The sequence below is a fragment of the Agrilus planipennis genome, unplaced genomic scaffold (genome assembly GCF_000699045.2).
Source record: "Agrilus planipennis isolate EAB-ADULT unplaced genomic scaffold, Apla_2.0 scaffold302, whole genome shotgun sequence".
NCBI classification, from domain to species: Eukaryota; Metazoa; Arthropoda; class Insecta; order Coleoptera; family Buprestidae; genus Agrilus; species Agrilus planipennis.
The window spans coordinates 199,251-215,164 of record NW_020439071.1 but is presented as its reverse complement, the minus strand read 5'-3'; the positions used below and the strand labels follow the sequence as shown (position 1 = coordinate 215,164).

Genomic DNA, 15,914 nt, shown 5'->3' with positions numbered 1-15,914 from the left:
TCCACTCTTTCCTATCCTGAGCTAAACTTCGCATTTCCCTAAAACTAGAACAGCCCACATCCTTAACTATTTGCGAACAGTAATCTAATCTAGGTCTACCTCTACCCCTCCTAACTCCCGTTTCTGCCTCTAATATGTCTCTGACTAGACCTTCATGCCTGAGAAGGTGTCCTATCAACCTATCTCGCCTATTTTTTATTGACTTTCATAGAGTCCTCGGTTCTCCTACTCTTTCCAATACCTCTTCATTTGTAACTTTTTCTACCCACGATATCCTCATCGTCCGCCTATAACACCACATTTCGAACGCTTCTAACCTTTTCTTTTCCGCCAATACGCTGTAATGTTCATCAATTGCCTAATGACAATTATTTAAAGAAAATAATATCTTTCTAAAGTTTACTTTCAAACGATTGTACGTTCGAGATTCTTGTTATAAATTGTCGCTGTTGTAAAATATATTATTCTGAGATAAGGAAAGGATAATTTTAAGGCCATCGTATGGATTTTATACTGTCGGTTAGTCGTAGAAATCTTTTTCGCATTTTGCTGCATCACAGCATAAAAATATACTTAGTCTTGAAAAACTCATGTCGTTCAAACTTTCCTCCAGGATAAAAAAGGAATATGGAACAGATTTGCGTATAAAGTACACAAAGAACTTCTAGGCCATTCAATTTAACCTTTAAGTTTAAACGAAAGTTTCCTTGTCAACCGAGTGTAATTTGGGATCGATTTGTTTAAAATTTCTTTTCCTACTACCTGACATATTCTCTTACAGTTTTCCCTTCCTTGCTTTAATACGGGCTGATTTCCCTAAAATTCCTTTTGTATCTCGTATTTCCTCTGCGAATTATCCCTACCCAGGGGCAAAGATATTCCTTTACCCAACATATTCGAATTGTTTATTAGTTTTATCCTTTCCCGACAACAAAATCCAATAATTCATTTTAAATATGTATATGATAACTGTGTTTTGGAAATGCGGTTTTACAAAAATCTTTTGACTTCGTAGATGGACATTACATCACAAAACAAATTAACCAAAAATAGTTCTGTATAAAAAATTGCAAATAATAACGGTAGACATGTTCATCTAGCCGTTGGTTAATGACTAATTCAGACTTTTAGTTTTGGATATCAAAGGGTTTTCTAAAAAATATAATTGTTGTAATTATTCACTTACCAATTGATTCAAATTCCTTTATTAATTTTCGTCATATATGGGAATAGAAACATGCATTTACATAAAAATGTTCCTTTCGTTTTGTTTTAAACCTTTCATCGGTAGTAGTAAAAGCGAGGGTAAGTAAGGGCTGCCTGTAATAATTTTTAATTTTGAATTTTGAAAAATATTGATCTCTTTCCTGATTGCTTACCTTTTCGGTGTGCTGATTGGGAAGATGTACAGTACTAAAATGTAACTGTTTTTTCTAAAATTTAGACAAAACATTTATTTTAGATCCTCACGTTCAGTATTCAGCGAGCTGATGGAATAAACTGTAAATAAAACAAAACTGTTGTACAACTATTTATTTAATAGATTCAATTCTGAAAATATGTTTACAAATTAAACAAATTAGTAATAAATTACATAGACACGTTAATACCCTATTTTTCCTGAAAAATGCATCCCAAAATTCCAAGGTTCTATTCGCTATTACACATTTAGTTGATGGAATAACATCGGAAAATATATCTTTTTTTTTTTTGAAACTCGGAACGTTTGGTCGTATAAATAAGGTTGTGCACGTAGTTAAAAACGGCAACAAAATATGTAATTAGCGACAAAAAACATTAAGTTATTAAGTAGCCCATTAAAGGTATTGTATTAGTTTTTGGTAACACCACAAGGGATAGAAGGTACATTAATATTTTTGTACAAAAAGCTATTTCTGTTAGAGAGAACAGTAAGTGTTAGTAAATAACGTTTCTGAAATAAAACAAAACACATAAATGCAGTACCTACTAAGAAATGTCATTATAAAATATCATTTAGAATCAATGAAATGCAATTGTCATTCTTACAATTATCATTTTGACTAAAACTACCTTTTTAATTGAATTTTTTTTGTTGTATTAAGTACGTAATAAAAATAAGTCAACATTCAAACCCAAATTCCCAATAGATGTGAAAATGTGTTTGTTAGAATTTGTGATAATTTAAAGTGCATCTAGATTATGCGAACAAAGAACGATAATTTTGGTTCGTATGCATTGAGCATCATGAATGTCATATTGATCAAATTATTTGCAATTACCAAATGAATACATTCCAAATTAGTGAACGAAATATTTTAATATATATGATTGAAGGCAGGCAAGAAAACGAAACGTTTCCCAAATATACAAAGTGGTGAAGTTTTGATGGAGATGATGACGACAAATGAATTCGTTCGCTTAATCTGAACGCATCTGTAATATTAGTTACCCTTAAGAATAGCTTTGCAGAAGATAAACTATAAATAATAAGGAAAGACAATAAATTTCCTATTATATGCAACATTATTAATTAAATAAGTTAAAGTTTTATACCTAGATCATTCTTACTCATTTTATTATTATCACAAATTGATAAATTTCAACTTTACTATTCTAGAAAACCGATTGTAGTAAAATTACTTGTAATTTTTGTCTTTTTAATAAAATTCCAAAGAAGAAACAATTTAAAAAAATAATTCTTTACCTTTAATTACTTTCTTTTGCTTGTAGAAGCATACGCTTTTAGAATTGGCTCGTTTTAGTCTAACTTATTATAAATCCTAAATACTTACTTAGTCGTTTTAAAGTAAAAAATAAATACATTTCTTGCGTTGCTCATTGCACATTTTAACATAAGATACTTTTTTATTGCAATATAATTATTATTTATTTCATTGTGATATATGTACATCAATTCGTGTAAAGGGTTGGAAAGGACTGGAGAGAAACCACGCAATGAGGCGTTAAAAACGAAAAAACAGAAATTTCAATAATTTGTTAAAAAAATTTGCTTTATAAAAAGCCTTTCTTTCACACATCTGAAGGTGATGAAACGATTTCATTCGTTCTGTAATTGACGCAAAATTTACCAGCCAAAGCTTACATTTTTTTTTTTTGAAACGTGAATTTGAATTTTAAATTGTATTCTGCAACACATCGATTTATTTGTGTAATAAAAGTTTGTTCAGCGTAGTTTAAAGTGGTTTCTCCCCAACTGCTCACATTTTCCTTACGTAATCAGATAAAAGTAATTTACACCGACCATTAAATCTAAGCACAGTAAATTATCCGGACACATTTAAAAACCGTTCGTGCGCACCAATAAAAAACAGTCATCGTCATTATCAACGTACATACAAACGTGCACTTTAAAGTAATGTTTTAACTATTTACAATATATTAAAATAAATAAACAAACCTCTTTCTCTCTTTAACCTCTTTCTCCCTTGCTCTGTACTTCAGTCCTATCAATTTACGTGATAATTCGATCAACTGTTGTTGCAATGGCATAAATGAACAGAGGGAGGAGGGATGTTGTGGAACAGCGACCAATTGAGTTAATTTCCGCATATGCTGGAGTCTTATCGGGATACCTGGGAATCTCGGTGGGGTTCTTTATCTTCTGGGGACACGGCAATTCGTTGGGTGGTATATGGAGTAAACGGCGAATGAAAGGGTCACGCAGTTCTGGAACAAAACAAACAAAGACAGTAGTCCAATAATTTGGTCTAGCTGTGAACATATACAAGGAGAAAATGAACAAGGAAAATTTACCTAAATATTAAAGGGATATTTACAATTTATCCCACTAGCCCGTTGCATCGTAAGCGAAAATAATAAAAATTATAATTTGAACCCGAATTTTCTGTTAAAAATTGTAGAAAACGGCTAAAGATTCGTGAAATACCGTAAAGGCACTCAATTTAGTTTAATAAAAGGTAGAGTTTTGTAAAATTTCATCCGAGCTTATTAAACCATTCAAAGCCTATCAACAAATGAAAGATCCTATGTCCACGAAATATTTATTAATAGGTACGTATTTATATGCTAGGAGTTTTTTTGTACTGATGTGCTCTGTTTATTTCCATTTTTGTTTTCTGTTTTACTTCTTCCTATATATAAAGTGATTTTTCTTTCCCTGTGAAGCCATCTGATCGAAAAAAATATTGCCTCTACACCTTAGCTGAAAGCAGTATCAGTTAGTGACGAAAGATTTCCTTAAAAAATTGCCTCATTTTTGTTCTTGAAATTTCAGATCACATTCAGATGAAATTGGAAAACGTAGGAAGCCACTTACATCGAATTGAACTTATTTGAGACAATATTTTATTTCCTTTTTAAATTTTGTTCGTTTGCTGAAACTGTTTTACGATGTTTTTTGTAAAAAATATCAGCACGATTCTTTGAATATACCAGAACGTTTCCGTTATTTTGTGAAGGCAAACATCCTGTTTTATTTTCTAACAATTTACAATCAAAATTTTATTATAAATAATCGTGAAAATAACATCCAAGTCACGGAGTTCAGATCTTTGCACACGTCTATTTATTTTGGAATTATTTCCACGAATTCAGGCTAGAATGCGATATTAAACGCATCGACATTTTTTTTATTTGTTCATGTTTTTGTGGTNCTCGTCATATATGGGAATAGAAACATGCATTTACAATGCGTGGAATGAGAATAAAACGGATGGTCTAAAACGTCTTTAAAGCATGCGATACGACGATTTATGACGTTTTCAGTAGCGATTCTTTGAATATACCAGAACGTTTCCGTTATTTTGTGAAGGCAAACATCCTGTTTTATTTTCTAACAATTTACAATCAAAATTTTATTATAAATAATCGTGAAAATAACATCCAAGTCACGGAGTTCAGATCTTTGCACACGTCTATTTATTTTGGAATTATTTCCACGAATTCAGGCTAGAATGCGATATTAAACGCATCGACATTTTTTTTATTTGTTCATGTTTTTGTGGTATTTTACTAAGATAAACGAAACTTGTCAAACAGTTCTTATGGATTTGATTTATCTTACTTAGGACTCATTGCTACTACTACTATTTGTAGCAGGTAAATAAAATTTCATGCTTTCCTTGTACGCCTGCAAGAAATAATTAAAAGTTGACAGTAGACTTACCCTCGATCGAAGCTGTCACATAATTGTCGTCAAAAACATAGTTGTCATCGTTATTATCGTACGTTTCTTCTTGTATATCTTCCAAGTAGCATGTTAAATCCTTCAGAACTTCTTTTACTCTGTCGCTTTTCGTCTCATTGTAAAGACCGTACATCCATTTTAAGCGACAATCGCAAACGAAGTCGTTATCTGCAACAAAATAGAGACTTTTTAGTAAACAGTTCACTTTTAAATAATTATTAAACGATCTAATTTATGATAACGTAGATCAATATGATGTTCTGATTATTTTTAATTCATTGTAAACAGCTAAAATATCGTAGCTGTGCTGTCGTCGCTGGTTCAATTTTCTTGTAATAGTTACGTACACTTCACAAATTGTATTAATACTTAAGGTGCCTCAGGTTGAATATGGGTGCACAGCGGTAAGGTAAGAAACTTCAATTATTCTACAAATAGTTTAATGAAGGTTTATGTAAACTCCTGCTGAGTGGTAATAAGCAGGATTAGCAGTCTTGTAACTGTCGCATACAGGATGACGATAATGCTCAAATGGCGAACACCTAGTTTGTAACCATGTTATTAGGGAAACGTACTTAGCAAGACAAATTAATCCAAATTTTAGGAACTATTAATTTTTTAGTAGTAAACTATAATTTACATAAAAAGCTTTTTGAAATGTACTTTTTTAAAAATTGAATACGCTAAACAGAAATTTAAAAAGTTTAGGCCTCATCCGCTTGGCATTTTTATCAATTCGACGTAGACCTTCTTATAGGTTTTCTTAAGCTCTACAACATTTTTATACAAAGTATTTATATGTCTCTTGCCGTTAAGGCAATGTTCGTAAGAATCGCACTTGCACCACCGTTTCTTCGTCGACTTAGGTAACACAATTGATGTCCACAAAAAGCCTTTTTACTTTAACGGAATAATATATAGCCTAAGTCCACCCTGAAAGTCTTTTCTACATTTTGGTGAAAGAATTTTTGAAATCGGATGGGTAGTTTCGGAGATAACCCATTCTTTCTTTATAATGTTATTAGTATAGAGAATTCGGGTTCGTCGCTTGACTCACCGTTGATATCTCCGATTTTCGCTTCAAATAACGGAAAAACTGGGCACTTTAGAAAAAAATTTTTCAAACAAAAGTTGTCCTAGAACTCGAGAGCTATCTAACGGTGAAAGCGGAAAATCTCTATCTTGTTTATTAAATGACCTATGACCCCAAAACGGTAAGAAACATTCATCAAATTAATCAATAATTAAAACTAAACAAACACAAAGTATTTTTCTTTACTCAAAACAATCCGAGTGCATTACTTCATTCACCATTGAAATCTCTAGCAGTTTTCTACAAAATTTTGAAAAACTGGGCGTGTCATAAAATGCTGTTTCAAATAAAAGTCACTCTAGAGTTTACGGGTTGTCTAATGGTATATGCGGACAAATAACTACCTTGTACATTGCATGGTCTCTAACCTCAAGAAGGTAAAAACACTAATCAAAGTAATTAATAATCATAACTAATTGAAGTAATAATACTTTCCATTTGTCGAATAAAGAAGCTGAGTTATTCAGTTATTTGTTGTTACTCCGAAATCAAACCGATGTTCCGCGTACTTTGAAAAGCCTAACAATATCAGACGAATTAATAGAATTATTTGTTTAAATACACATCACAAATCAAATACCATTAGTTTAATATTTATGAACCTACGATAGTTAAAATTGATAGGTAGATTCGACCAATTAATTGTATATTTATTTAACTTCAGCGTACTATAGCAATCTAATTAACATTTAGTAGATTGTTACTGATTAATCGTAAATTTGATTTCAGAATGAGTTGGTTTAGTCTGGACTGATTAGTTTAAATTAACCAAAAACATTATCTTACAAATAATATTAGTATTATTACTGCAATTGTCAACTTCAATTAAAACAGTAAATTGCTATCTAAGGAAGGATTTTTTTCACTTTTGATACAGGACGTTTAATTGTATCTGTCTGTTTTGATTAAACTACAGAAGCGTAATAAGTAGGCATACGTATGCAGAAAGAAAGAAATACAAATTTATATTCACTTTTCTTGTTGAAAACAATTTTGTACTATATGCAAACATTAAACTCGCATTTTAAATTGTCGTTGCTATACGGTTTTAAATATTCACGAACTTCTCTGTTTGCTAAGAACTGTTTTAATCTTCCTTATACCGATGTATATTGAGAGGCTCTGCAAATATTTGAATAGCAGCATGATTTGAAGGTAGAAAACTCACTGTAATTGAAAATGTATCCTATTTACGAGGTTATATCGAACAAAGCTTTCCCATATTCATTCTTCATTCCTTGCAGTCTTAGAAAACCTCGATCTAAAGCCCTTTATTCTTTGCTACGGTGCTTTGCTCTGTCGCACATTTATATATGAAGCGCATTCAATTCTTTCCGGCGATGCAAAGTGGTCTAAAAGAGATTCAATTTTAAAATGTACCCTTTTTGATGATAACAATAACTACGGCGAAAGCTTGTGAATTTAGTTTAGTTTCTCTGCAACGTATAACAGGATATATTTCGTTCTGTCTTATGTTTTTCACCCAACTATATCCTTTTGCGTTTGACTATTTCACGAATGAATAGAAATGCATTTCTCTGAAGTTTTTTATTGGAATAAATAAAATCATTACCATTTGCATCTAACAGGGAGAGTTAGAGACAGCCCTAATTAAGATATAAGCGGTATTGACAGAAGAGAATGGAGTGAAAATAAATCTTGAACACTTGGTTTGTAAGAATCCGTTGGGCATTTTAAATTTACTTGTATCCACATTGAAATTGGCTATCAAACTTATTAATTCATTTTTTTATTTGGTATACAATGCTTTCGAATTTTTGACAATGAACGTATTTCTCAGTATAATTAATTTTGTCAGAAGATGCTCTACTTTATGGTAGTTGTCGTCGGCTAGGAAGATGTCGATTATTTTTCCATGAATTATTCATCTATATGAACAGTGAATGGAGAAGAATCGCGAATTCCTTTAAGATAATATATAGTAGTGAAGTAAATGTTTCTAAAATATGGTTAAAATATATTATACCAGCCACTACAGAAATTAATATTACAGAGCACATTACTGCTTCTTGATTACATTTTCAGCTCTAAATGTTGGGAGATTTATTTCGTTAATAGGTTGGTTATGAAAGTTAGATACTCTGTTGAACAAGACTTGTAATTTACCATATTTTAGGGTTCTGATGCAATTTCGCTGCGACGAAAAATAAATCATTATTTTCCCATTTTGGAAGCTTTAATTCAAGCCGCATACGCTGTTTATGAGCGACTAGAGCTTAATGCGGGACAAAGGAGTGCAAGAAAATTCGATCAAAATTCTCATATATGTGGCAGTTACCCTCCGACTCCCTAGGCAATAATAGCCTTAAACACAGGCCGGTTTCCTTTGAACACGACCCCAAAATTTTAACTGTAAAGCACTCTAAGCTCCTTTGAATTCTGTAACCTCGTCGTTTCGCGATTTAGAGCTCATAATCCGGCAAAAGCCGTCCCCGTTGCACCCTCCAAACGAACCGCCATGTACTCTAATAATACGAGAGATAGCACCGGATAATAAACGTTGACCGGATTGCAATGCACTAGCGATAATGCGAGGAAGTGTCTTATCTCCGTAAGGATTATAGTTTCCGATACGTTACAGCATTTCGAGCAAACATACACCTACTCGCATTGTTACTGAACTAACCTAAGTTACCAAAACCGTTAAAAGAAAAATAAAATACGAAAAATTTCTTTTTAAATGGTCATCGACGACCACATAAAACTAATTTTTCTATTCCTCGGGTACAGTATTTATTTTTTGGATAAATGTTACCCTATGTCCTTTTCTATACCCGTGCAGATGTCTGTGGAAAATTTCACGATGATCGGTTGATTAGTTAAAGCGTAAAATGGTAACAAACAGACAAAGAAACTCGCATTCGAATTTGTAATATCAGTTAGGATAACAAGCTCGTCTGCTAGCGAGTGCATTCATTCATTCATTCATTCATTTATTACGCGAATTGCAATAATATGTCGAAGCGCATCATCTGCAACCGCCAGATGGTTGCAATAGCCGCAAGTCGAGAGATTTAATATCGTGGTAGTATAACGTCCGGCATCCTGCGATCATTTTGATTTAATATCGAATAGTGTTACTTGCCCATTAAAAGACACCATTCACCATCAGTAAGTCGTTGCACGTGACATCGAGGTGCAATAAGCCGTGGCGTTTGATTTGTGGTCCCGAAATTTATGAAAGTCCGTTCGAAGATTACGTAAGTTTCGATCGAACTGTGAGGAGGAGGTGGTTGAGGGCTCGCAAACGTCAGGAGGCTTAACGGGTTCGAAGGATTTGAGAGCTTGAAATCCTACGGAATGACAGGAAATGACTAGACGTGCGTGGGAGATTTGAGAGGAAATAAATAGTTTTCCTTTTCATCGGGGATCAGGATTTAATCCTGCTTAAGTCAATGATCACGTCATAGAAAAAAAGTCGTTCTAAGTGAATATATATATAGGGGGTTAAAAAAAATCCAAAAAGTACTAATATTAGGTACTTATAAAAATGGAAATTACAAATGTTTCAATTCAGTTCATTATTTAAAGAAATTTTAAGTGCGAATAATTACCAGTGTGAAACCATTTCAATGTTAGAAATGTTGAAATGCACTTGTTGTTTATTTTGAATTTTATAATTAAGGGTAGTAGTATTATCGTATAAATTTTATTTATGGTTTCGTATTACAGTGCGAAATGGATATTTTATTACGCGATCTTAATGAGCCCGCTCTCTAATATTCGGAAATTATGACTCAGACACATTACAACACCGCAATTTCAGCATTTAACGACGTTACAGCGGCAAATTCATTGCACGTCAAAACTTCCCTTCCCTGTAACTTATTTGGCTCACTCCTAATCCTACCGGACCGTAGGATTAATCGGGTACCTACGATGCCGTCGTTACACTCGAGTTCTCATAATAATAAAGATTAATAATAGTCTAATGTGTTAAAACGAAAAAATTTTTATTTTAGGTATCTAGGAAGTCAGATAAGTCAGGATGGAAGGAGTAGTAAGGATATAAAGCAGAGGATAGCGCAGGGTCGAGTCGCCTCCAATAAAAAGAAGTCACTTTTATGGTCTCGAACGGTTAATTTAGAAATTCGAAAACGGTTGTTAAAGGTGTATGTTTTGAGCACGGCGCTGTACGGGTGCGAAACATGAACAGTGAGTGCGGCGGAAACGTAAAGATTAGAAGCGTTTGAAATGTGGTGTTGCAGGCGAATGATGAGGATACCGTGAATAGAGAAGTTTAGAAACGATAAAGTATTAAAAAGAATAGGAGAACAGAGGACTCTAGAAGTCAATAAGAAATAGGCGAGATAGGATGGTAGGACACCTTCTCAGGCATGAAGATCTAGTCAGAAACATATTAGAAGTAGAAAGGGAAGTTAGGAGGGGTAGAGGTAGACCTAGATTAGATTACTCTTCGCAGATTGTTAAGGATGTGGGTTGTTCTAGTTTTAGAGAAATGCGAAGATTAGCTCAGGATACGAAAGAGTGGAGGTGCGTGTCCTGCCAGTGTTAGGGCTGACGACCTTATGATGATGAATGTGTCTGGTGGTCGACTATCGACACTATTTATCGACTATGGAGGTATAAAAAAAGGTTTTCATTTTCGCCATGCATTGACCTCACACAACTTTTTGTTTGCAAAGTATTTAAAAAAATCTAATTCTGACTTCTGCATGTAATTGATGGGCTCTCAAACGAGTAGTTATTTTTATTAAAATTATCTAATTTTGCAAATTTATATTTTCCTGTCGTTGTGTTATAACTGGGACTAGAGTATCCTGACCAATATTTGCGATATAAACGATGGGTTTATATAGGAGCATCTATCTGCGCTTCGAAAAGTAACCGATTCAGTTCGAGTGCTTTTGTGACGCTTAGAGCATTCTTGGAAAACACCGAGTTTAATGGAAGGAAATGGATTCTCAAGTTTATTGCCAAATAAACGAAAATACGTACTTTAACGAAAATGTACTACTAGGAAAGATTGCCTTTGTAATCTAGCTTTCCTTGTGTGAATACTTTTAAATTCGTTTCAACAGATCGATGGACAGTCGTAGGTGTACAGCGTCGACATAATTTTCAATTTCTAAGCAGAAAATAAGCTATCTAGTTGAATATAAAAGAACTATTATTTTGAATAGATAAACAAGTTAAATAAAGAATACATTTCCTTGGGATATGCAAAACAGGCACTACATCTAAACTCAGTATGCAAAGACTTACGATGTTTTTACGACTTTCAAAAGCATTTAAGATGCACGATCTAAAGAGAATTTATAAATAAAGAAGAAAGAATAAATAGTCATTAATAATAAATAAATTATGTTAAATTCGGCCGAAAACCATCGAATAAATTTTACGCAGTAAAACTGTTCTAATAAAATAAAGGAATTATTTTTTACTTAAGACTTGGGGCGTTTTACTGGTATAAATGTTTTGTATTCGTGGAGCATATTGGGGATTTTCGTGTATCTATTTAGTAGTTTTTTCTACGTGACTCTTCAAAAATTTCCAAACTCCGGCTTGAAGTCGTAAAAACTTTGCTAAATTTTTAACGAGCTAGGATGTGTATTCCTACTGTATGTTGTAGCTGGGTTACATGTAACGAGTAGAGGTACCAGGTTAAATATTTTACGACCACAATAAAGTGAAGGCAGACACCTATAGCTACCGGAAGCCTTGCCTCACAAACACTATTAGTGCAGCACAAAAGGGATGTTTTTATGACAAAAGAATTCCAGTAAAAGAAGTCATTTTATTTAGCTTCAAAGCGAATTGCTGTCAAAATTTAGCAAATATTCTGTTTTCAAATGAAAACTCATCAGCCATTTATTCATTTTCATTGTTTTCTTCAATTTTATACTTATGTATTTATTGTTTTTCATTGGCATTTTCTTTAATAAAAGCTCTCTGAAGACTTTGATGTAGGTAATAGAAAATCTCTATGTTAGGTTATGATTTTGCCACTAGTGTATGTATTTATAGTTGTTCCATCTGACAATGGCTGGGACACTGAGAAGTTTAACTTAATTTATCAAGTCTATATCGAACAATAAGCCAAACTAAACAAGTTTGAAAGGAATCGTAGATTCGCATCTCCAAACTTTAAATGAAAATCCCGGGGGCATTTATATAAATAAAGGTTAACATTGCATCCACCCTAGGAATCGTCGGTAATAATTTATGATCTGTTTGGTGTATTCTCTAAAGTGATATTGCGAATAAGTTTTAAGCGAAAATTGGAGAACTCTTATATAAGTTTTGGAGTAGTAGGTTTATACTCAAATTATCATAGGAATACATGACAACCGAACTTCGGTAAAACTCAAATTAAGGCCAAGGTGGCTAATGTATCAAAGCTGAATATAAATAGGGAGTTGTCTGAAAACATTACCAATCGATTTTCGAAAAACTATTTTATCTTGACGTTCAATCATTTCCAAAATTGTAAGGGTTATTGCTGAAACTCTTAGAGAAACTAACTTTTTGAAGCGATGTCCTTGAATTGCGACCTACAGTGACATTTTTTAGGTAGAAGTACTAAAACGACTCGCAGGTTTTAATGTTCAGTTATCGGAACAAATAAAATCCATTTCAAAAGGGAATTGGGTACTTAAACTTCCGTGCCAATGACGCATGTAAATGAAATCAAACAACGGATTTTATCTGTCGAAGTTATCTAGCAAAAATTTTATTACGTTCATCAGAAACGTCGAACTCGTTTTAAAAATCCAACAGATAGGATGCTTTGTTGGCAATCGCCTCTGTTATCTGTTCGCGTTTTTGTAAATGGGCGTGAAATAAACAGTTTTATATCGCAATTTAATTTTTTATTGCAAATCGAAAAACTGCCTCACTTTTTACGTTCATACAGTCGAAAATTCATGAAAGAATATTCATAGCTACACACCTATATATTTTCTGCCTTAGAGTTGACAGAAAGTGTAAACATACCATTCCTTTTGCTTTTGTTATTAAAGTACTTTTGTAGTGAAAGTTTACGACTAAATGTTGTTTTCCTGTTAATTATTACAACCGACTATTCTTCGGCTATAGTTTTAGATTTATAATGGGTGAATAATACATAATATCCAAATTTTAGTAAAATAAACTGATAAAATTATTTATTCAGTTTATGTTGACACTAAAAAGGAGAAAACGCGACAAAGACTTTTAATTTTCTGTCACTCAACCATCGTCTTCAATATTGCTGAAGACGGGGTGGGTATCGTTGCGGAGCAAATAAATTTATATTTCAACTTCATTATTTTGTTACGGAGACATCTGCCGGCTTTTTAGAGCAGAAGTGTCGAGTTTGCAATTTAAATTCCGCTTTTGTCGAGCGTGAAGACCGCAAAATATCAGGTTTGGCTGTTCCCTGCTCGGTTCTTCAAACCGATTAGCGAGTTTGGAACTCACGCTGGGTCCATTAAATTAAAAGTAAAACATTGACATAGAATGAGAAACACGAAGAGACGAAGGGGCGAGAGAATTTAAATCTTATTAAGGTGCTAAGCCGAAAATAAATATCGGAACCATACAGATAACTTTGCTAGATGGTCGCGTTGAAATCTCAATTGGTATTTCAGTAGGTCTGTACATACTATGTTTGATGCTGTAGACGATATTAAAGTACTATCTACCATATGGATGTAAAAATCAGTACCTATCAATATAAAATGTCATTTTCTAGGCACCTAGTGGGAAATAAAACTGTTCGAGTATAAATCTTCATTTTAGAAGCACATTCGTTAAAGGTGTCAGTGGGTGGATATATATATAGTGCAAAAGTCCATTTCAAAGATTTATCGTACTCGAATCAAGAGGGTGCAATGCACTAAAAGTTAATTATATAGCTGCATGGACGATGCTTCTCTTGAATACAATTCGACGTAACACAAAAGGGGGTAACACAAAAGGTCCAAAGACAATAGTCCTCCTACGTACCCCTATATATGAAAGCAGTTTACATATGCCTGCTGGACGTTTGCCGATCACAACTGCAGTATTTTCCAGAACCAATATTATCATTTTATCGTTTATGGAGTGCCAAGAAGATCAAAATAAGTTTAAAAAAAACAAAGAATAGGCATTCGTTATTTGTAATAAAGGATTAATTTTAAGAAGATTTGAGTTATCAAACCGAAGAAATAAAATGTTCTTGTTTTTTGATGACCTAAATAATTGTCATTAGTGTTTGATACATTCAACCTTAAAATAAAAGGAAGATGGAAAAAATATTAATAAAACTGACAGCTTGATGTTGAAGACAAGTTATTAATATACTTGTAATTCCATTCAAATACAAATACCCTTATTAGCCGCAGCGCTGTGCTCCTTAAAAATATCACGCAGAAGAGATCCTCGAATCCTATTTAAGGATTTTTTTATAATATGTATTAGGGGCTTTTCAATTGCTGAAGTTATCAGGGATCGCGAATGGTTTGTAAAGAAAGTATCACATTATTATCAAAACAATGTATTTTCTGTAACGGTCTTCATTTCAGTTAATTGAAGGGAATAATATAGTTCATGAACACTTAAGTTTCGCCTTACTGTTTTTTTAAGTGAAACGTTTTCCAATCACCGATGTAATTACGCAGGTACCTAGTTAAGGGTTGATAAAAATCAAAAACTTCGAAAATAGGTTGTCGACAAACGAACTCAGTTTTTGCAAAGGCAATCAGAGCGGCCCCTTGCGTGTAAGAGAATGGAAACAAAAAAACAAAATTGAAGTCCCAATAGCATTAGGCTTTTTCAAATGACTTTGATTTATATCTCTGTTGGTCAGTCTGATGTATCACCGACGTTTCCTTTCTTTGCCTTTCAATTTCTTTCTAATGCAAATAATTAAGCAAATAGGTTTTACAAAAAAAAAGCACATAAAAATTAATTGTTTTCTACGATCGACATCAAACTTTTTTTATATGTAATAAAACAAAAAGAACTCTTAACTTAAACTCGTTTCAATTGAAAATGTGTACAATAACAAAGACAAGTCTTATGATAACAAGCCAGTTTGGAATTCTTTCCACTAGTTCGTTATTCGAATTATAAGACTAATAAAAGTAGGAAAAAATATTAATTTTATCAACATATATCTATGTACATATTACGATTAATTCTGATTATTTTAATTTCTTTTCTTAATGGCAAGCATTGGCAAGTAGGTAAATCAACAAACAATACCCCCGGATGGTTGTGGTCCCAAAAAACCTATTGTTTAAAATCAGACACCTTTTCTAAAGCAATAGCGAAACTAACTACTGGACTAACCCTCGCTATATAGGAGGATTAAGAACCTTTCGGTAATACCAATTAATTGAAGGAATTCTTAAGAAAAACAACTAAGAGAAAACAAGAACTACTACTAGTTGTATTATGAATAAAGAAGACTAATGAGATTGGTCTGTAAAGAGAATATACACGAATAATAAAAGGATAAAAGTTCGACAATGATGATGCTCATAGGTACTATTACTGACAGAACACATGACACAACTTTTAAATCCATTCATACCACAACAAGCATTATGTCATAATGATCTACAAAAACCCATCAGTGACCTGAACATTCTATAGGATCCAATGGACCTCGAACTACATGCTTAATAATCAGTGTACAGTATAGTCTAATCAAATTCAAGT

The 15,914-nt window shown here is 33.0% G+C and overlaps 1 protein-coding gene across 6 annotated transcripts in view; it reads right to left on the bottom strand.

Moving 5' to 3' along the window:
• Nucleotides 1-1,434: 1,434 nt before the first annotated feature.
• LOC108742700 (connectin) overlaps nt 1,435-15,914 on the bottom strand; it is a 197,659-nt gene continuing 183,179 nt past the window's right edge. For 5 of the 6 annotated variants that reach the window (XR_003231624.1, XR_003231623.1, XR_003231627.1 and 2 more), the window contains 3 exons: nt 5,129-5,317; nt 3,401-3,669; nt 1,435-1,500 (listed from right to left, as the gene is read on the bottom strand). Coding sequence is in view for 1 of the 6 variants with exons in the window: in XM_025977147.1 (XP_025832932.1) it covers nt 3,455-3,669; nt 5,129-5,317 (404 nt within the window). In the remaining 5 variants the exon portion in view is untranslated. The other variant, XM_025977147.1, reaches the window with a different exon arrangement.